The 23,254-nt window shown below is 45.9% G+C and overlaps 2 protein-coding genes across 2 annotated transcripts in view; one reads left to right on the plus strand and one right to left on the minus strand.

Annotated features, from left to right (window-relative positions):
* Positions 1 to 467: 467 nt before the first annotated feature.
* On the plus strand, positions 468 to 12,611 carry KLF9 (KLF transcription factor 9). Its single transcript, XM_058827646.1, has 2 exons — positions 468 to 1,331; positions 12,223 to 12,611. Exons 1-2 carry the CDS (start codon positions 863 to 865, stop codon positions 12,453 to 12,455), a joined length of 702 nt encoding a protein of 233 aa, XP_058683629.1. The 5' UTR covers positions 468 to 862; the 3' UTR covers positions 12,456 to 12,611.
* Positions 12,612 to 21,116: 8,505 nt separating this feature from the next.
* The window catches only part of SMC5 (structural maintenance of chromosomes 5), a 39,194-nt gene continuing 37,056 nt past the window's right edge, over positions 21,117 to 23,254 (minus strand). The window contains exon 24 of the mRNA XM_058827631.1: positions 21,117 to 22,890. Coding sequence (XP_058683614.1) covers positions 22,753 to 22,890 — 138 coding nt within the window. The 3' untranslated portion in view covers positions 21,117 to 22,752. The remainder of the gene's footprint in view (positions 22,891 to 23,254) is intronic.

The raw sequence follows: 23,254 nt of genomic DNA on the forward strand, positions 1-23,254 counted from the left end.
CAGCGGCGCGGGGGGGCCGCGGCCGGAGCGCGCGCCCGCCGCTCCCCGCGCCTCCAAGCGTTGCGCACCTTTCGGGACCGGGCGCTGATTGGCGGGGAGCTGCCAGTGACATCAGCCGGCTCACTTCCCATTGGCCGGCCCGTTGCTGGGACCGTAGGACTTCCAGGGAGCCACTTAACCCCCTCGGCGCCGCCGCCCCGCGCCGCCCCCGCCGCGGCCCCCCGCCCGAGGCCGCCGGTGGCTCCTCCGGGCCACGGCCGAGCCGGCGGCGCAACCCCGGCCGCGGGGAGCGGAGCCGCGGCGCCCCCACCGTCCCGCCCGCGGCGGAGCCCCGGCATCGCTGCTTTAAGCGGTCGCGGCGGGGCGCCCGGAGTAGCACGCGGCCTGGGGAGGGAGCGCGGCGATTGGCGGGGAGGCCGCCCGGCGGACACGCCCCCCCTAGAAAAGGGGAGCCGTGAGTGGCGGGGGGAGAAAGTAAACACAGCCGGCCGGCTCTGCCCGCGGACCGGCCGGGGCGGGAGGGGCTCCGCGCCTGACGTGATGGGCCCCGGCGCGGCCGCCCCCGGGCAGGAGCACGCGGGGCGCGGGGCGGGCGGCATCCTCTCCCCTGGCCCCTGCGCCGGACCCGGGCCGGCCGCGCGGGCGGCGCTCCCCCCTCGCCGTCTGCGCGCCGCCCCCGGGGGGCGGCGGTGAAGGACCTGCCCGGCGCCCCGCTATTTATTCGCCCCCACGCCCCCTTCCTCCTCCGCCCCGCTCTTTCCCGCGCCGCGGGCGGGCCATGGCTGGCGGCGACGCGGTCGGCCCGGTGGACGAGCACTGAGGGCGGACGGAGCCTCCCTTGTCGTCGGGGCGCGGCCGCACCATGTCGGCCGTCGCGTACGTGGACTTCGTAGCGGCGCAGTGCCTGGTCTCCATCTCCAACCGCTCCGCCGTGCCCGAGGCGGCGCGGCTGAAGGTGCCGGGTGAGGGGGAGGCGACCCGGGAGCTGCGCGACCCCCGCGACGCCTGGAAGGACTACTGCGCCCTGCTGGCCATCGCTAAGAGCCTGCTGGAGCTGAACAAGTACCGGCCGCTGCCCGCCCCCTCTGTCTGCAGTGACAGCGTGGAGAGCCCCGACGAGGACGCGGGCTCCGACAGCGACGCGGCCACCGAGCAGGGTTCCAGCCCGCCCCGCAGCCCCCCGCCAGGGCCGCCCCCCCGCCTGCGCGCCGCCGGGGCCGCCCCTAAGGGGAAGCTGGCGGCCGAGAAGCGGCACAAGTGCCCCTACAGCGGCTGCGGCAAGGTCTACGGCAAGTCTTCCCACCTCAAGGCGCACTACCGGGTGCACACAGGTCAGCGGTGGCGGAGGGAAGGGGGCGGGAGCGAGCGCTTGTCCTCGGATGAACCCGGCCAGCGGCGCGCCCGGCATCCCCGCGCGCCCCCGCCGCCCTGCTGCGCCGCTCTGGCTTCGGGCACGGCTCGTGTCTTTCCCTCCTTCACGCCCCTCTTCCTTTCCTCCGGTCTCCTCCCCCCCAGCTCTCATCGGCGCCCCTTGTCCGGCGGGAGCTGGCGGCCGCCCCGGGCGGGGCTGCGGCAGCGCCTCTCGCCGCGCCCTGCCCGCCGCCCACCTGCGCCGGCCGGGAACCAGCCCGGGAATCGGCCCGGGAACCAGCCCGGGAGCAGGCGGGCAGTGCGGGCCAGGCGGCAGATGCCGCGGAGCAAACTCCGGCGCGGCTGAAAGGATGACGGCGGGGCCGCCGAGTTCGCTCGGGGCGTCGGCGAGGGAAGCACAAGGGCGGCGGGATTGGGGTTTCCTGCCGCTGTAGGCGGACGAGCGCCTGCACCGGGTCAGAGCTCGGCACCTATTCCGCAAGGGGGGCGAGGGCAGCGCAGTCCCCGCCCGCGCCCCTCTCGCTGTTCCCGCCGTCGGACCCGCGGCCTGGGCCGCGGAGTTGGCGGTGAGCTCCGCTCGGCTGCGGGGACGGACGTCGCGGGGCCGTGGCGCCGGAGCAGGGGCTGGCGAGGCTGCCGGCTCGGCTGGGCTCGGGAGGGGGCGGCGGCGGCGTCTCCCGGAACGTCGGTGAGCTGCACCTCTGGGGCTTGCGGACACACCCCCCTCCGGCGGGCTGGACGGGTCAACTCGGGAAGCGGATCACCTCAGGCCGGTGTCCGGCGCTCGGGCTAGCGGTGGAGCCCCGGCGGAGCAGAGCACCGCCGGCTGCTCCCCGAGCTGCCCCGGCGCTGCCCCGCGCCGCGCCTCCGGCCGAGCGATGGAGGCGCCGTGCGGGGAGGACTGAGCCCGCTCCTCCTCCCGGCGGCAGCGCCTCGCTCTGTCGGGTGTCGCGATCCAGCTTCGACGCGTTCCACAAGGGCTTCATTCATCAAGCTGTGTTCTCCTATTCCCGGCCCTCGCCCGGGCGCCTCGGAGGGTGTGGCAACATGGAAACCTGGAGATAAAACGTATCTGCTGTAGCCTGGCCCCAAGGGAACAGCAGCTGCAGACTTCTCTGCTCGTTTGTTGGTTTTCGTTTTGGTGGGGTTTTTTCTATTTATTTGTTTGTTTTTAGACCGTCAGTGCAAGTGATTGAATAAAAACCTTTATGGGTCTGTGTTGCTCTTGGGGTCATAGTGAAGTACAAAAGGCTGCTTTAAAAATGTTCTGAATTGAAGGGTTGTGTGCAGGACCAGAAAGGAGTGAATCAAAAGAGACAGACACTGCCAAGACATTTCACATGCTCCACATTAGTATTGTCAATGATGGTGCCTTTTGGGTTTTGTCTGGTGATGGTGATGGTTAGCAGTGTAATACAAAATGAGTTGATCACCCAAGGAATGTACTGTCAGGCATTGCTGTAGAATTTAAAACGGGCTCCTTAGGATATGACCACATCTAAGCTGCAGCTCAGCTTCTGTTGCTCCAGTTTGCCGGTGTGCCTAGGTGTGCATGCACTGCGGAGGAAGAGACTCGGTGCTGGTTACCTACCGGTGCCCTGCTGGCAGATCTGGGTGCTTAGCTCAAAGAGGCTGGAGAGAAGGAGGTAGGATTACTGGATATGGCTCAGCGATGATCTCTGGTTAGACTTTCTCTCCGAGCTGGGAAAGAAGATGGTCAGTGGTGACCCTATGTTGACCTCATGACCAGTGCCAAGGGTTGTTGTGTTACCAACTCAGAGGCTGCAGCTCAGATGCACTTTTGGTGGCTGAGTGTAACTGGTGCTCTCCATATTGTTGTCTCATAAGTGACAAAGAAAACGTTAGTATAATTTCCATCTACTACCCCATGCTCAGATATCCACCCCAATAAGAGAACCAGAATAGATGTTGGCTGAGATAGCATTCTGTGTGATGACATGTAAATTAATGTACTGTACAACCCACACAGCTTGCTGTAAGCAGTAGTGTTATTATAAGTACTGCTGAAGTGGTATGAGGTTTAGTATGTGCTGCTCACAAGTGGGTGGCCTTAGCTCCAAGTATGAGGCGTTTGACTCAGACACACTGATGTACTGTCATGGTAGTTCTGTGTGATTAAAATCACTGCAGACATCCAGGAGTAATGAACTTTCAGTGCTTCCTCATGTGAAGTTAATTGTAGCTAACTGAAATGCTAAACGATACTGATAATGTTAATTCTTTATAGAGATGACAACACTTCCTTAGCAACAGTGGGATTCAATGGGACCTCCGGAGTTATCCATAACTGTACATTGAAGAGCATTAATGGGCCCTCCTTAGTACCATTTTACTTCCTTGTTTTCAAATAATGTCTCTCTCAACTATATGCCATTTTTCACCAGGCCACCAACTAGATTTCTTTCTGCAGTGTAGCCTTTAGTGAAAGTAGGGGCACAGCCACTAGTAGAAGCTTCCTGGTCCAAGATTTTTAATATTTAATCCCAGTATTTCTATCTTGGAAAATGGCTTAAGGATTTTTGTTCACACTCATCAACCTGTGCGTACTCACAGCTGTCTTTATTCCTGAATCCTAACCAAGAAAGTTGGGGATCTCTGGATCCTTCTCTTTCTATGTAGTGATTGAGAATCTAAAAACTCACGAGTTCATCTTTGGTAGCCTAATGCAAAGCAAGAAACAAAATACCAAATGAAGGTAGAAGGGCAGAAGGCAGAAACTTGATGTTTAGAGGTTAGAGGTCTGTATCTTATAAACCATTCTTGAAACTTGTTGGTTCAAAGGTTCCATATTTCAGATACTAAAAATGTCTATAAAACTGTTTGCTGGAAGTTTGGGCCTTTGATGATAGAGCTACTTCAATTTCCAGAAGGCCTAAATTAGCCATCTGTCAGAAGTTGTCTTTTGAATTGATCTTTACAGGAAAAGATCAGCAGATGGCACTGTACATCCTAGTTGTGCAAACAGCCCCCCTTGCTTGTGCTGCTAGGCCTAGGTGAGACCCAAGCCCTGGAAGTGGCACAGAGGTCAGGAAAAGGTGAAGGACCCATGTGACCAAGAAAAAGACAAGCAACAGCGGATAAGCAAGAGTTACCTTCAAAATGCACATAATTCTCTAAATTCTCTAGGTAGGTTTAGAGGTTTGGTTATGACAGGTGTTGTGTAGTGTTATTATTAGCTTCTAAGATGGAGCAGGGGGAACAGCTTAATAGAGAGGGATATGCAGGCCAGAGGGTTTCCAGGGAAAATAAAGGCATACAAGAACAAACAAGCAATCTCAGTCTGTAGGCCTGGCCAGGGACTGCAGGGCAAAGGGCAGGGAGAGAAACTGGCAGGAGAAGCAAGCTGTGCGAAATTCATGTTTGCTGTGATGGTGTGAATATAATCCAGTTCAAAGGCTGACGACCACTGAGACCAGATCTTCTCTGTACCTCCTTCCTGATCAGGAAGGTACCGTAAAAATAGCATGTGAGATGCTTCCTCCTCCTGGATTTGTAGGTGTTTACTTGCCTGGGAAAGCTGAGGATTGATGAGAATTTCAATGTACACATCAGATGCCCTTAATTAAGAGTTTAGATGCCCAAAACCCAGATGTGGGAAAAGTTCCCCATCTTCAACTAGGCTTTTCAGCCAGCTGTAATCATCATGTAAACTGGATCCAAACAATGCCAAGGTATTTGTTACACCAGGCAGTTGATGCACTCTTCAGTGCTCCCAGCATTTGGCTCTCACCAGTGCTTGGAAGCAGGGCTTATGGCAGAACCCATAGGCTGACAGGGAAGTGGAAGAGCATTTCTAGTAGAGAGTAGGAACAGGGACTGCAGCTGCCTGTTGCTGCTATCCAGATATTGTGGTGTTGGGCCAGCCCCTATATGGGTTTGGTTCGACTGTATTGCTTTGTTACTTGTATTCCAGATTATCTCACTCAACAGACTGTACAGATGCTGGTATGTTGGCAGTCCTCTGCTCGCTGAGATCTTTCTCAATAATTTTGTTTGAGCATAATCTGAAATTCAGCATTTTAAGACCCTCTTATCCAGCTCATGCCATGTCACTTAGCTAGATCCTTTAGAAGAGGACCCAAGAGCAAAAAGTGGAGCCGACAACACATTTTTTCTTAAATTCAGACTGCAGTGTGAAATACCATGGTGAATGAAAATGTGCAAATCGCTGGAGTTCTAATGGGCACGTTTCCAGGTCTTGGAGAGACATGATGATCTTGACTGGGAGCCTTGCTAGCTGAGTAGGGTAGGCAGAAATCCTCAAGATTAGGTTCAAAGTTGTCCAGTTCCCAGTTGTCTTGTTTTCTGATAAAAAGATAAGGTTTTAAGCAAGTGTATATGTCACGTGTGGGAAAGTGCACCAGAAAAGTTTATCAGTTGAGTCAGCATGACAAAGTTCACATGTAGGACAGAAGCAGTGAGCATTATCCATAAGAGCACCATTCCTGCTTCCAGATGGATGTATTGGAATTTCAGCTTTACAGACTTCTGCACGCTGTTAGTGCTGTGGCACTGAAGACCACGTGCTGGGTGTCCCTGCTCTTGTTAGCCTCTGTTTCTTGCAGCGCCAGCTGTTAGGATTGCTGCAGGAACTTTTGTTCCTCTTTGTTGGCTGCTGTGGTGTTGTGCACCAGGCTGCTGCTCCTGTGCTTCTGGCCTTGAACAGCTTCCAAGCCTGCATCTGGAAGAGCGGGAAAGGGTCAATTTAGGACTAAAGAAACAGGGTCTGCGGGAGTGATGGCAAAGAATACTTCAGACACTGTTCACTTGTGGTAGTGCAGTTCACCATCTGTATTCAGGTTATGATGAACATGCATAGCCTGAAAGCACTCTATAAATACCTTAAACTTGAAGGAAAAGTGTATTGAAACGTTGGCTAATAAGTCCAGAGTGAGATATCAAAAGTTATGTTGTCTTTCTGAATGCATGTAAAATTGGATTCCTCCTTTCTCCATCAAAGATGTTTCCTCTTAGCAAGGAAATTTGATTATTCATACAGGACAAGAACTTAAACTCGGTGTCCTTTGATCCCAGGTAAGTGCCCTAAGCACCAGGCTAGGAGTTAATCTCTCTTCATTGTTCAGTTAATATTCAAGTATTACTGCAAAATGGAGGAAGTTCACATGAAGATAAGCCAGGAAAGCAGAAGAGCGAAGCACTTGTCTCTGAGAATGTACTGCTGAGGGTTCTCGTCTCAGCTACAAAAACATAGATATAACTTTCTGGTGAGGTTTGGAATGATCTTTCATCTCCCAAGGAGCTTACCTGACTGGTATGTCTCTCTCTCTCTCTATGTTTATGTGTATAGAGGCACAGTCTTCCCAGGAAAGCCTTTAGTAATACAGTCAGGGAGGTTTGTGCTCTGACAGAGAAGCTGAAAGGGCATCCTTGCATCTGGTACTGTGTCACGGTGGGATAACAGCAAGACAATTTTCCTGGAATTTACACTCGGAAACAACAGGTTGTAGCAGGTGGTTTTGCATCTGGACTTTTGAAAGAGACTCAAAATACCTGTATGTCCAAGCAGCTGTTGAGTGGTACTTTTGAGAATGTCAGAACATCACAGATACTTGCTGAAAGTAGCATTTTAATGCTTGAACCAACCTGTTGTGTTTAATTCTAAGTCCTGGCAGAATAGATCTCTTTCTAGAATCTGAATCCATCTGTTTGATCTGTTGGCTGATTGGATAACCACGGTTTAGGTGTTCTAGAAAGCATTGCTTTAGGCTTGTGGTCCTTTACGTCCTCACTGCTGATCTCTGCCTGCACCACTATCTATACCTGGTTGCCATGTGTTCTAGTGATCTGATTTTGGAATATCTCAGAAGAGGAAGAAGCCTGCTTGAAAGGCCTCCAATCTGTCTGTCCTGAAGATCTGTGTTCTCACCAGAGTATCTTGCATGTGGACATTCAGTCAAAGTCCAGTGTTCCACAGGAAATTGTTCGTTCAGGATGTGTGGGGCAGATAACCCGGGGAGAAAAGTGAGAGATACCTGAGAAAACAGATATTCTGTGTATTAAAGCCACATGAACTGCAGCTCCTAACCTCAGTTATCCACACATAAAGTGGCATTTTGTGGTGAGAAGACAGATGACTAATCAGGATACCACTACTACCTGTACTTATGTTAATGAGTCTGCTAATGCCCACTCTCTATTCTTTTTTCAGGAACTCTTTCTGCATAAGACTACAGTGTGGGAAAACTGGAAATGTCCCAGGGTAGTGAAAAAAAGATTATTTTTTTGTCTATTTAGAATTTAAATTAATTTTAAAAAAATTTAGAATAAAACTAGAATTTTATTTAGAATCAAATAAATTTAAAATAAAATTTAGAATAAAGTGGACGTGCCTCAGGTCATACAAAGTAGCTTGGATATAGAGTTTAAACTTGCACAGAAATAACATATTAAACATTTGTCATAGAGGGTGGGGAGAAGGAACAAGTCGAAAATGGTAGGTGTAGCTAGAGGGCTAAGATTAAAAGGCTCTGCAAAGACCTTTACATCCATATGGGATTTGCAGTAAGCCAGGGTTTCAGGAGCAGTAGTTATTTTGACCGTAGAGAAGACCTGTGAAGCACCACTATTGACTTATACTGAGAATAAGCTGTCTCTCACTATATTCCTGGTGTCACACAGCACAAAAAATGGGAGTCTGCAGATACGCCTATTACCTAGTTCCTATTACCTATAAATCAGTTTATCATTCACTTTTTGCTTCCATAAGCTACCCTGGATATATGTGTGTATACAAACTCATCTTTTTTTTTAAAGAAAATTGTTTACCTCTTGTGACTGTTGTGTTACAATCCAATCACACATAGTTTCAAATTATCATGATGTACCATTGACCTTTCCTTCATTTCTTGATGGAAAATCCCATCGAAGGCATAACTTTAAAAGTCAGTAGCATACAGCCACTAAGGGAAACAGTGTATAACAGCACTGTGTGTTGATGTTTCATTCTGCTGTTTCAAGCTTTAGCATTACTACCCACAAAACTAAGGGAGAAGAATCATAAGTATAAGATAAGCCTTGCCTGAGCTGATGCAGAAATCCTTATCTTCAGATGGAGGCAGCAGTAGATTGCACTGCAGTTCTCTGGGCCACTGCCTGCCCAGCAAGCATATGAGCTGCGAGACTTGTTTCCTCAGAGGGCTCTTCCACAGACATCTCTGCTGCAAAAAAAGAAAGCATGATACAGCAGATACAACCCCAGCTTTGTTGAATGGATGGTTATCACATGCTGTCAGCCATCTCTGCCTTGCTTTAAGTGCTTCCTGGGGACACACTCCTCTCCTGCTTTGCACCTGTTGAGACTGTTACTGAGGTGCCATGTCTTTGGGCTGGTGTCATCCTTTGTAGCTTTGTGGCCAAGGGGAGCAGTGAATTCTCAGGCTTGGAAATGACCCCCTAGGACCTGGAAAAGCCTTCCTTCACCTTGTCTCTGAGAAGCATGGAGTATAATGCATTCAGGTGTTAGGGATTCTGCCTACTTTCCTATGGGTGTAGCAGGGTGGAAAATGGATGGTGATTGCTGCTACCACTCCAAAAGTGTCTCCTGAGGAAGCTGCTCACATAGGCACAGTCAGTCACTGAATCCACATCACACACACCACATAGAGGTCAGCAAAGACAGATGGGAAGGGTCTCCTGTAGAGAGTTGCAGCAGGGTTGATTGCAAACTCACATTGGAGGGGTTCAAGGACGACAGACAGCCCACACCAAAGGGATCCAGTGACAAAAGACAGGGATTCAATGCAGTGTTTCAGGTTAAGTATGGGGTCAGGAGCCAATGGTGTGGGGACACAGGGGTGGCACAAGGTCAGGGCAAAGGCTAGTAACCTCTAGAAACTGAGGCAGATTAACCTAGTGTGGCAGAGCACCATGGGGAAGCCTTTGGTCTTGCCCCAGGCACTGAGGCTTTCTTGAAGCCTGTAGTAGATTCTTCCAGGACATCACCCTAGAAGTTCCTCTGATAGGCTCAAGGGCCTCCACATATGGGCACTTCCAAAGTGGCTGTGACAGCCTCTGCAGGTTTGTATTGCTAAGGTGGGGAAGCCGTTCTTCACTACTGTAATTAGGAGCTTGGCAGTGAATGGGGGGCACTGCTGGTGGCATCCAAGGGAGCGTGGCCACCCATCTCTGCCCATGATCTCTGCTGTGACCCCATCCTTGTGCTGCAGCTTTGCTGTTGGTAGCAAGGGGTCTCTGCACCATGCCAGGCTCCTGCAGCCTTTGTATCCTCCCCCAGTCAAGCCCAGGGTTGATTCTCTGCAGAGTACAGTACCAAAGGCCCAGTGGGTGAGGTGATCCTGAACAAGTCCTGCCTTTCCCCAAAGCTTTGTGTTTACACTGCATAACCTTAGAGTGCTTTCTACTGGCCTGTGCAATGGATGTGTGGGGTAGCAACGGTGGAGGTCATGCTGCTGTCATGTGGCAGAGGGAATTCCAGAAGCAGGGCTTCATTTTGTCTTCCCATGTGAAATTCCAGGAGGGCATGGGGGAGGAGTTCAGTTTCTTAAGGGCTGCTTGAGGCCAGATCTTCTATGCTACTTTTAGACACTCAGGTTGGATACTACCATGCCTAAAATATAGGTGCCTCTCCCCAAAGCCTGATGCTTGTTATCCAGCCTAGGCACCTGATCTCCCTGTTTACCGCTGGGCACTTCTGCAGACTGAAGAGCCGTCCTGAGGTAGATGGCTGGAAATGTGGTTTCTGGGGATGAGGCAGGATGCCTCAGTGTCTCCCACTGCTCTGGGGTCTTAGTGCCTGACACAGAGGCATATACTAGATAGCCCAATGTGTGCGAGATGTATAGCACTCCTCCTACACTCCCAGGGGAAGCAAGAAAACTGTTCTGCACCTCCCACTGCCACCTGCTTCCAGGAGCTCTGACAGAAACCATGAGATAGATTTCAAAAGAGCAGCACAAGTGAAACGTTTGCCACAGATGCTAAGGGCTGGCACTGGGCAAGGGGTGGTATGAGGTCTCTGTACAGCTTCTGGTGCTGCTCCACTGTGTAGCTGCAGTCATGGCCTTCATGCACACGTGACCCTACATACTGTTTTAATTAATTTGTTTTATACAGGCAGTGGTTGTTCAGAAGGTATTCCAACCATGTCTAAAAGCATACATCAGGGAGCCAAGAAATGCATTTATAACAAACGAAATAGCCCTTGCTCACGATGGTTGGCAGCTCTGCTTCCACCAGGCTTGGGCAGGCAGCTGGCTTGACTTCACCCCTGACTGAGAACCAGCATGGTCATGAAGCAAAGGAGGCAAGCACAGGGGTAGCGCTGTGTTGTCATCTGTGCAATCCCACTCATCCAGCTCAGCTCCATGGCATGCTGGCTGGAATAGGGCAGCTGCCTGTTAAGGAGCACAAATAATTAGGAGCCCAAATAGTGAAGCATTATTCAGGGAGGCTTACTGGGGCTTTCAGGGCCCCTGGTGTAACTACACCTCAGCTTACCTGGCCTGTCCTTATCCTTCTTTCGCCTTTTGGATGCCATCAGTGAATCCCTCCCTGCAACTCTACCATACTTTATACTAATTGTTGTCCTCCTGGCTTCAGGACTATTCCTTCAAGTCTGTAGCTTTTTGTCTCTGCTGTTGTGTCTGGGGAGAACACCAGGACCCACTTTATAAGTCACTCCTTTTTTGTTGATCTTTGAATGTAAAATGAGCTCACCTGTTGTGTCAAGCCTCAAATACAAGAAATACTGGAGTTCCTGAATTTCTTTCCAGCTCTTCCAAGCTGGAAAACTTCTGGGATAGTTTTTATATTTCATGGTTGACTATCAATAGCTGTCACAAAGCCGCCATTTATATTCCCTTCAGGAGGCTCTGAAGAACGTAAATTAAGGCATCAAACCTGCAGCAGTGCATGGTGGAAAGCTTTTGTATGAACTTAAACACCTTCAGTTTCCATCTGTGCTGTGTACTAGGGTCAGCCTTGCTGCTCCAGAGGCACTGTGTTTGTGCCTGAAGGCAAAGCCTGTACAACCCACAGAAGTCAGCTGTAGGGATGTGGAGTGCCAGGAAGATGATGTGGAGTGCTATTCAATCCTTGCACCTTTGTTTTGTAAAAGCAAAGTTGCAGTGTTGTTTAGGTTAAGGTGTTTGGCTTTGTTTTTCATCGTTATAGCAAACATTTATTCTGATAAAGTGTGAATAATGAGGTGTTTTTCCTCTCTTGAAATTAGCTGTCTAAGAGATTGATACTTGCTGGAACACCTTGGATTTCCAGAGGAAGGGCTGAAAGGGAAGCACGGGACTTCCATCTGGAGGTGCAGCAGTTTTGCCCTACATATTTGCAGCCCTACATATTCACTGCTCTCCCTGATGCCTCTCCACTCAGTTCTTCCCAGGCTGGAATGACTTGTCCTAGGTGAAGGATTTTTTTTTTTTTTTTTTTCTTTTTTGCATAAATTTCTGACTGTTACAAATAATTCAGTAGAATGAAGTGTCAGAGGAATAATTCTGGTACACCTTTCCCAAGCTACAGTAGTGAGACCAACATGAAAAACATACAGGCACAGGCAGAGCTCATCTGTTGTTTTGACAGTCTTCAGGTCATGTAAGGTTCTGCACTAGAATGTGAGTTTCGTGTTAGGAGGGGTTTTTGGCTTCTACTGGAGGTGAGACTGAAACCTGATGAAGGAAGTTAGCAACAACTCCACAGACACTGGCACCATGGCAAGAAACAAAAGCAGCTTTTTTCCCTCAGCAGCATGTTCTGTGGCTCCTCAGCAAAGATGGCATGTGCCGATCTGTACTACCCCCCTGCCCCCATAAATCTCTTGTCATCCTTTCTTCCCCACAGGTGAGCGACCATTCCCCTGCACGTGGCCTGACTGCCTTAAAAAGTTCTCCCGCTCTGACGAGCTCACACGGCACTACCGAACCCACACCGGTGAGAAACAGTTCCGGTGCCCCCTGTGCGAGAAGCGGTTCATGCGGAGCGACCACCTGACCAAGCACGCCCGCCGCCACACCGAATTCCACCCCAGCATGATCAAGCGATCCAAAAAGTCCAGCTCCAGCAGCTCCTTGTGAAGGCAGGGCTGGCCCTGGGGGAGGAGTGGGGAAGAGGCAGGCTGTGGCAAGGATGCAGGCCGTGGTGCCAGGGCACGAGCATCCACTGCGGTGCCGGTCACCCTCGCTGTCCAAAAGCACATGTAGCCGGCATTAAAAAAAAAAAAAAAGTACTCAGTATCCCCCTCCCCATCTTCCACCTCCTGGCTCTGCCCTGAGAACAACAGTCTGGAACAAGTGGACTGTGGGGTGAGAGGAGGGAAGGGGCAGCCAGTGAGGAGGCGACCACCTCTTCCAGTGTAATGCGTTGATACTGGTGTACATACATACGACTGGGCGGTCTGGCCTGTGCCACCACAGTAGCATGACCCCAAAGTCTTTGTGATTGCTGTGTCATGAACATGTTTTGTTGAACAGTGTAATGCTGCTTGTATTTAGAGTCTGTCGGGTAAAAACACTTTCCGAGTCACATAAATAACTCAGATAAAAACTCCATAGCACATTGTAGAAGTGGGTTTATTTCTGTGTATCTTCTGCGATCCTGCACTTAAAGAGACTATTAAGAAAAATATTACATATGTTACCAATAGTGACTGATTGATATACTGAGATAAGGTGAATTTATACTCAATAAGGCCCATTAAAGTAAATAGCTATTTTTAATTTTTCTTTATATTAACTATACTTTTGAATATCAGCTGGACTTTTCCAGTAAGAACATGTATGATTCAAGAAGATACTTAAAGCAAAAAAATCCCCATAAAGAGCTCAGTAATTTTCTGACTGTGTGTGTATTTAGCTCTGTTATTCACTTACCTGGAAAAATACAACTCAGCCTAGATAATGTGGCAGGCATGTGGGAGCTAAGCATATGTCTCTCATATGATCCTGTACTTTACTTGTCAGTAATACAGTACTGTACTATAGAAATGCCACTAACAGTGCTTTATTCTGCTGTGGTTTGTTTGAGTGGGTGCACAGAGCAGCTACCATCTTTACAAACTGCTGCTTTTTTAAAGGCTTTTTCTCTTCCTACACTTGCCTTAAAGATTTATTCTCTTCATACCACGGCCTCACTTCCTTGGAGTCCTAGGGAGTTGTGTGTGTTTATGGAGAGAGTAGACCTTTTCTTAAGAGCACTCTGCTAATGGAAACACCTAAAATTACTGTAAGGAGCACTTTGGAAGGGCTCCTGTATCTCTTGATTGCTCTTTCTCTGGAGTATGGGGGAATACCACAAGCTAATTTGAAATACAGAAGGTGTCTTGCAATACTCCTTTATTACATAAGCTTCTCTTAGTACTTTGTACCTGTGTCATCTATGGCACGTCAAATGCTGATAAATTGTTAACTTTTATTTTAAAGCTATTTTTTGATCTTTAAAAGAAGCAGAAAGACCACTGAATGGAAACTTTCAGATGTGGTCATTAGTGAGTATTTCAAATTTTTTTACGTTAAAAGCATGAAATTTAAGAGATTATCAGTGATACATTTTTTTCCCCTCCCCAGTTGCAAAAAGGGGGAGAATTCTGTTTACACGTTACTTTTTTCCAGAAACATTCTTCTGTTTGGTTTTTACTCCTTCCTCCAGAGGAGGAAGGGGAGGTGCAGCCCTACTACAGATACTTTGGGCCAAATTAATTTTGTGAGTATTTACACTGAAATCCAAAGTGTCTCCACTGCAGATGAATTTAGGTCATCTTGTAAAATTCTGTACATAAAAGATGTTGTTAGCACACCTGCAGTTACAGTATCTTATTGTTTTATCTGATAAAAAGCTTGCTTCCTAGAAACAAACATAAAAAATTAACTCGGAGAGTAGAGTGTTTTCCTCTACAGTTGTATATGGCTTTCAGCATTAGAAATCAGTTTGCATACTGTGTTTTTACCTGTGTAGTTCATGATAGATTTTGTCTATGTGAAGAGAACTTCTTTTAAAGCATTGGGGATATTGAACAGTCTGTGGAATAAAAAGGGATGTGTTTTCTTCAGTGAAGACATCAGGAAACCAAGCACACTTTCTACCTCCGTTTCAGCTTTTTGAAACATTTATTTTAGAAACCAAACTTTAATTTCTCGTATTCAGATTGAGTCACAGGGACATAGGTTCTTTGTAATAAAAACTGGTAGTGTTGGTGTTTCTATTGATCTAGAAATACAGAAAGTGTTCTGCTTACCAGTCCTGTTAATGCTGCCTTGTGGAGTAGGGTCAGGGCCACAAGCAGCCCAATGAGATTCAGAGGTGCATCTGTGTTCATCTTTGTTCTTCTCTCTGAAGATCAAGCTAGATTTCAAGTCTCCGTCCTGCAGCCTGGATTGTTGCCATTTTGTGGGACAAATGCAGCACTTGGAAAATTAAAGTCCGATCCTGTGAAATACAAGAGACCCTCACATCCAATCAACCACAACTAGAAGCCACAGCTGATAAGCAGCCCCTAAATGAGTACGTAAACCTTTTGGTGACTACCAGGATTAACTGATATATGGAAGTAAATAGCCAGCTTTATGGTTTCCATGTTGTGTATTTGGGGTAGAATGCACATTTAAAGAAATGTTCCTGCAAAGTCTGAAATAGGCGGGAGGTACTTTAGTCCATGGGACAATGGGACATGCAAGGCATGTGTCACCACTGCCAGTGACAAGATCCTGTTTCTGAAAAAAACCCTTCCTAAATGGTAATGTATGCTGTATTTCAGCATTGGACAGACAGGATTAACGTGATTCATTAATCACTAACAGAATGCTTTGGGAATTACCATGTTTGGGGATATCATTATATCATTTTGTTAATTTGGTTTGGTTTTTTTCTTTCAGTAAAAGCATACAATGGCTTTAACACCTAAAATAAACTGCAGGTTAGATCCTTGCATCTTGAAGTTAAGTTTTGAATAGTGTTGCAAGTGTTGGAAAAGAAAAGGAAAATCAGGTTCTCTAATACTGTATGTACTTGTTGTACTATTTTGGAAGTACTTAATAGCGCTGAAGTTAGGACAGCTCCTCTCCTTGATTAAGAAAGTCCATTAGTATAGAGAAGTCATGGATTTAAAGGTATAGCTATATAACATACTTCTTCTTGAACTCTTTTCATGACCGACATTACAGATCTGTTTTCAGCTTGCAGATGGACTTAGGCCAGCATATACCAGAGTGGACACATACTTCAAAATGCTGTTCTACAAACCAGTGATCTGTAACACTGTAAAATACCAACTCCCAACAGTTTAATCAGTTTTATTTTTGTACAGTATTCGTATTCTTTATAAGTTATTTTGCTGTCCTGTTTTGTAAATCACATGAAATTGTAAAAAAAGGAAAAGAAAAAAAAAAGTAGGCATAGATGTTTTTTGTACATATGTATATATATATTGTCCAAATAAAGAAAAAAGGCATAAAAAACCCAAATGTTGTCTTGAATGACTGGAACCAAGCAGCAGTCATGTAAACCAGCCTGAATGACTAAAAAAAAATACTGCACATTATGAAATCCACAGTTTGAGCAGTGTGTGAACCAGCTTCTAAGACCTTAGTGTTGCTAGTCATCATTTAGCTTGGGTTGTCTTCCTCTACTTTTCCAGGATGTTTTCCCAGGCATTCCTTCTACTGATACAGCAGGGAGACAGAGACACAACTTGTACTCAGGTGAAAGTGTCCCATCACCTGCGTGCTCCAGCTCCCAGGAAGTCTGTCTCCCACTGCTCCATTTTGATCTCAGAGTAGTGCTCTCCCTCACACCGTGCAGCTGCTCAGTGAGCAAATAATGCTTCAGCCTGTGCAGCCCCTCTGCTGTCCTGAGCATTCCATGGCTTCGGAGGGTTCACTGGTATGGAGATAAAAGGCATCTGCTTGACCTCTGAAAGGGAAAGGCAAGGTACTCTGTGCCAAAAAAGCTCCCTGACATGCACGGTCACTGGCAGCACAGTTACTGAAAGCAACCACTTACAGGAGCTAACTTAACCTGGTACATGGCCATGGTGCTAGGATATGACTGCAAGATGAGCCCTGGACCCGAGGGAACATGTAACCTTCCAGCAATTCAGACAGGGACAGATGGATGGAAGATTGCCATCTGCAGCTGGAACAAAACTTTTAAGTAGCTTCCAGATTTGACTCGATGCTGAGTTGGAGTTTTCTTGTGTTGGAAGGCTAAAGGACAGATAAAAAAACGTCAGCATAATGTTTTCTTTTTTCAGCTCGACATTGATTTTATGAATAAGGGACACGGGACTGTGGCACTGGCCTCATTCCCTTGCAATCCCATCATAAAAGACTTAACACAAATTTACCATTCTTCACCTTAAACCTTTAAATATTTGGTTTGAGTGCTGTAATTTACACAGCTACCACAATCTGCCTAGTGTAGGGAAAGCCTTAGAAGGGTGTTTCCAACCACTGATATGTAGTACATTGTACAGAGGGGTCTTGCCAGGAGTGGTATAATTTTTGTCTAGGAATGGGTACATCATGCAAAGGCTTGGGTTTTCCACAGAAGTGCTGGCAGCAGTGGTATGGAGAAGTGTGACCCTGAACACAGACCTGCTGATTCTGAGAGCACAATTTCTACAAGGTTGTAAGAGTTTTCTGTACTTTCATTTTTCCTCTGTGCTAAGGACAAAAGAAAGGAAACGCCACAAAATGTCCTAAAAGTCCAGTTAAATGCCTGCAGAGTGGTTCAGAAAGCTGCATACAAGGAAGGTTGGCTTTCTGAATCTGCCTGCTGGGTGATCTGGATAATTTTGATCTCTATAACAGCATTGTTCAGCACTCACTCTTCCAGGGCTAAAGAGTCTGTGAGGTTTCATCTGTGAATCAGAGCTCTGTAATAACCACTACTTTCTCAATGACTTTTGCTGTGGAAACAAAACCTCTTTCAGGTTGAGCTTCTCACACTGCTCAGCCACATTGGAAAAATTTCTTCAGGAGTAACTAAATGCAAATGCCCAATTATCAGAACACTTTACTTACTCAAGGACTCTTTATGGGACTCTCTTAAAGCAGAGGAAGCTTTCCCAGTGGCAAGAATTTTTCAGCAATCATACTTTCACTGCCATGCTCTCCTCAGCTGAGAAACTCTGATCCCTAAAACACCTCCTTAAACACTTCTACAGGTATTGTGGAAATCTTCGCATTTCAAAAAGACAAGGTCTTGACTGCCCTCTGTTCAAATCCTTTAACAGATATTTATTTCTGTACAATTACACAGTATTTTTCTGGCTCACCCATGGCTTTTGGGGTGAGCTGAAGTCCATATCGCTTTCAGCTTGTATTTTTGAAACTGCTACAACTGTTGGTGTATTTTTATTGGCTTGTGACCTTCAATTGATAATTGATAAACATCCTATCACTTTTCATATCAAACCCCATCAGTCTCTGTTTCATACTGTCTGCTGCCTCTTAGGCCACATAATGCCTGTGTCTGCACAGTGAAACACCAGGTACAAAGGAAATGGAATGTGTAAACCACAGCACAAGGAGAATCACTGAGCACATAAGGGCAGCTCACCGTTACAAGATCCAAAACTGCCCTCTTGGAATTCAGAACACGTGGAGAAAGAAACGAAAGAGCACAGACAATATCAGAGCCCTTCCAACACTGTGCTAAAAAGGTGCACTGAAAAGTCCTGGACTTTCTCAATGGCTTTTTCTTTCTCTTCTGGCTAATGGGCAGGGGCCAGAAAGACAGTAGCAAGTTCCAGAAGACATAGATGTAAGGTGTGTTGCAGCTTCCTGGAAACACCACATACAGCAGTGTGGGCTCTTCTGCCATTAAGGATTGCTTTGGTGGCACTGAACAGTTTTTTCAAGCAGAAAGCACATTCTGAGGGGCTATGAAAAGTTATGCATAACTGCTCTGTCAAAAAATACAAGGGAAAATCACAGTTGTATGCAATGCTGGTGGTAAATTTCTGCCTCTGCTTTCCTGCTTTGCATGAAATAAGCCAGGCCTTATCTAGAAACTGTATTACATTCAACTCTTACATCTAATATGCCATATTTCTTAGGGGTATTTTTTTAAACAAACACTTCAAGGGGGACAGCCTTACTGTAAATTTATTCAAACTGAAATAAAGAATTCTCCCCAATATAAGCTACTGTAATGATTTTTCATGAATATACTAACATACTGATGGTTAGGGAATTGCATGCACACTGGTAACTATCCCACTTTAAATATATTAGCAGAAAGTCAGTATATTTTATAAAGCAAAGTGCATTTTAAACACTATAAAAATTCTAACCAGGAAAGTCCTTCATGGATGGTACAGTTCAGTTCAGAAGCAAACACAAAGCAGAACCAGATTCCTCAGCCCCTGGGGCCCACAGAAAACTGTAAAATCAGTGTGTTTTCAAATGACCAGTCCTTTAGGTATTACTGCAGCAGGATAAAGTGAGGCTGGTACTCTTGGTGGTGTCTGAGAAGCCCCTTTGCACTCCTTGCACTGATCATCTGCTTTGGATTCACACTGTAACTCCTCAGGAAAAGGAAGAACAAAACCAACAAAACAAGTAAAAAACCTGCAAAAAAACCTCCAAACCACCGAACAAACAATGAGAAACCCACAAAACCCAACCATCCAAGGAAACCTTTACTGTCCGTGAAAAAACTATTACATGACCCAAACTGAGGTAAACCACTGTTAACGGATTGCAGCAAAGGTCAAGCTGCACAATGTTCACAGTCTACAGCTTTGGTTACAAATTGGGAAGGGGGAATTGGACATCCTTCCCCTTTAAATTACATTATACAGATTCACTTTGAATCATCCACTCTTCTGCACTCTGTTCTTTTCCATGGCTTCTTGATATCTTCTGCCACTATCTTATGAGTTATTATCCCCTCCCTCCACCTTGCTTTCTGCAAAATCAGTTTTGCCCACTACCATGCATAGTTTTTTATCTCCAAAGTCTAGTCTGTCATCCCTTTCCAGCTAACTTGCCATGTTCTCATCATCATGCTTTCCAAAGAGGTCAGTCTGTAAGCAGGTGACTTGCTCTTCTATGAATACACAAGCCAAGATATTTGCCAAGGTCTCAATTTATCTCTGTGTGCAAAAGGGGCAGGTGTAATGTCCCATTTTGAGACCAATATACACTGTTGTGGGTTAATCCTGGGCAGCAGCTCAGGGCCACACAGTCACCCTCCCCCTCTGGGATGGGCCAGAGAATCAGAATGGTAAAAGTGAGAAAACTTCGGGGTTGAGGTAAACACAGTTTAATTTGGAAAGCAAAAGCTGGATGCACAAGCAAGGCAAAACAAGGAAGTCATCCATTATTTCCCATCAACAGGCAGGTGTTCAGCTATTCCTCCAGAAAAGCAGGGCTCCACCACACACAGCTGTTAGTTCAGAAGATGTAACTCCAAACACCCTTCCTTCTTCCCCTAGCTTTTACTGCTGAGGACAATGTCATACAGCGTGACATAGCCCTTTGGTCAGTTGTCCTACCTGTGTCACCTCCCAGCTTCTTGTAAACTTCTTGTGCTAGCAGGGCAGTGTGAGAAACAAAAAAGGCATCAATGTATTGCAAAGCACTGCCCAGCAATAGCAAAAACATCCCGATGTAACCATCACTGTTCTGGTTACAAAACCATAACGCCATACAAACTTCTATCATGAAAATTATCCCACCCAAAACCAGTACCGCTGTCAAGAAAACCCCACTAGCCTAGTGGGAGTAACAATCAACGGAAGACTGGACAACTGGGGAATTACTTCCAAAAGTAACTAGGAAGCAGATTAGTGGAGAAAAGCTGGAGGAAATTTGGTGGAAAGCACAAAGATGGGCATTCATATCAGAGGATTACACCAGTTGGAAAGAGATGACCCACAGGAGAGGTAGGTAGGTAGGGAGGTAGGTAGGGAGGCTGGCTGCTTATCACCTCTGATACTTCTGACTCTACTGTTGCTACTGGCCCTTATTTTTCCCTGCTTTCCCTGCTGGCTTTCCACACTGCTACAGTCAAGCCTGAAAAGCTTTCAGTGGCTTAAAGTATCTGCTTTATGCACTTACCTCCCCTCTCCCTACTAGTTCAGCCTTGTCAATGGTTGAAGTTAGCATCAAAGTAAAATGAGGTTATAGCAGCTACTAGATCAGTAGTAGCTACAGTAGCAGTAGCAGCTACAGTAGTGCTACAAAAAATTGCCCTTCACCCTGGAATATGCCAAGGACACTGGATCAATGAGCCCCATATTAGCATGGCTTTTGGCAAACCTAGTCTGGGTGCAATAGCATAGAAAGAGTCATGTGATTATCAGATGTTTAGGCAGGAATAGGTGAAGAATTTTTCTTGGAGTAGAGTCTCACAAATTACAGTGTACTGAATTGTGATTTTATTCTTAATTAGCAAGGGGGGAAAAATGCTTCCAGAACAAAAAGTTCTAGGAAAAGTAATTTTGGACACTGTTTTAATGAGTCAGAAGTGAAGAAAGTAATTTTGGCTCAGTTATTTACAGAGAAGCTAGAGTGCTTCTAGGTCCCCCCTCCCCTGCTTCCCATGGGGTAGCTCTTCTCTCAGAACCTCCCATCAGACACTGTGCGAACCTGTCCTACTTTAGGAATGGTACTCCCCAATTCTTGCCCCCACAAGACTCTCCAAACCAGACACTGCCCTCTTGCTTCATTTTCCCTCCCCCTGCAGCGTGCTACAGGAGAGAACTGGAGGCACAAAAGGCAAAAATCATAGGCTGAGAAACGATAAGAACTATTTACTGCAAACAGTAATGAGACATGAAAACAAACAGTAACAGCAACAAGACTAAAGACAGAGGGTAATACAAAACATTCATATGGACAAACTCCCAGATAACAGACAATTTTGAAGAATACTTTTAAAACCAAGATCTTTCAATACAGCACACAGAGATATATGGCTGTAGCCTCAATTATGTCAAAGATACTCTGCTGACCAAATTAACTCTGGATCACAGCCTGAGTTTCCACACTTTTATATCTTCTGTTCAGTACTTGTGTTGGGACACTAATCATCATAGAAATTACTCCAGGAACTCATTTCACAGTCACACAATTCCACTGACCAACAATGGCCTGCAGTAACAAGAATGTGTGATTCTCTACTGCATTGAAGGCTCATCTATCTATTCAAAAGAACAATTACAACACTTAGCCCTTTAATACCTAAAACCTTCCAGATTCCAGGTCATATTTTGTACTGGATTATTTTATTTCAAATATGAGAGTATCAAAGCCTGACATGCCAGTTTCACTAGCAAAGTTCATTGCCAGGATGCTGTTAAGAAATCCACCCACTCAAAGCAGACATCAAATTGTGGAATTTTACTTATTTAATAGTTCACTTGATAATCAGGATTTTATTTTTGGTGTTCCACATTCTGTTGTAACCTACATTTCCAAATGCTTACTAGTTATGGCCAACACTCTATTAAAATTTTTTATGGCTTTCTGTTGAAAAGCAATTGACTGTACAATCACTCCAATGCAGCTGACACCTTGTAAAATCCTCCTGGGTTTAACTTACATGTCAAATCTACAGTACTATTTTCTCTATCACCAAAAATGTATCAAGTTTTACTTAGAAAAATAAACACACTAGAAGTTACATATTGCTTAGTTTTACTTCTGCAAGCTCACTAGCTCACTGTTTCACAAATACCTGGAATTCTGTTAGTCTTCTTGCTGAGAGACTTGCTAGAAAAACCTTGTCCTTCGAACACTACAAAATGAAATGTTACTATATTTATGTACTAATTTTGAGAAAAAGTATTTACTCAACAATAATATATTCATAGAATCATATTATTTATATTAATTTCAGGTTTATTTTTACAAAACAAACCATTACAAACCATTCTTTTTCTACAGATCACTGAATTCATTTGTAAAAACTGCATTTCAATAGGGAAATGGGATAATATCCACATATGTGGTAAGGTAAAATTATTTACCAAAAGCAAATTCCAATTTTTGGAAAAAGAAAAAATGTAACCCCTAAAAAAACAACAGTCACAAAAGTCCAGGATAATCCAGAAAATTACCTGCACTTCTGATGCTGCATTAACTGATAGAATAGAAAAAAAAAAAAAAAAAGAAAATTTTTATATAAACCTACTACTGAGAAAAGTAGGTTATTTGGAGAAAGTGACCACTATGAAAGACTTGAAAAAGAAAATCATGCATTTCAAATCTGTCAAACATTTGTGTAAGTTTTAAGAACCAAAATTCTCAATTATCAGTTCACTGAGGGTTTTCCTCTCTGAAAATTCCTGAATTCTTGAAAGCCAAATGTTTCAAGAAAGATCTATAAAATATTTCTGTAGAACTATGTTTCTATAGCTATATATCACTATTCATTCATCCTTGTAAGCCGCCGCTGCCGTCTCTTGATGCGCTTCAAGTTCCATTTGTATGTCTCCAGCATAAAAGGTCCATTGTAGACAAACAGCAGAGTCATCTTGCTATTGTAAGTGAGATTCTGCAGGAGCTGGTGAAAAACAGAGAAACCAAAGTCAAAATAGATAAATGTTTCCCATTGTCTAAAAAAGCTGAGTAAGATCTATGAAAAACCTTAAATCTCAAAAATATCACTGTACTAGGATAACAGCCTGACAAATTAAGTGTATTTGTTCCTAGAAACCCCCTCAAAGGGACTTACTCTTCAGCCTATTTCCATGCATTGTTATTCTTAGTAGAAGAAAATCTTCGTATCTAATCTGCACCTTCTTGCTACCATGGATCTCATTGCTTTTCTACTGTATCCAGAGAATAATTCTTCTATCCAGAGAGTAACTCCACTACTCTGTGGGCACAGAATAATGTTTTTCTCATTTTTCCCCTGGGGGAGGACA

This window comes from Poecile atricapillus, chromosome Z (assembly GCF_030490865.1).
Source record: "Poecile atricapillus isolate bPoeAtr1 chromosome Z, bPoeAtr1.hap1, whole genome shotgun sequence".
NCBI classification, from domain to species: Eukaryota; Metazoa; Chordata; class Aves; order Passeriformes; family Paridae; genus Poecile; species Poecile atricapillus.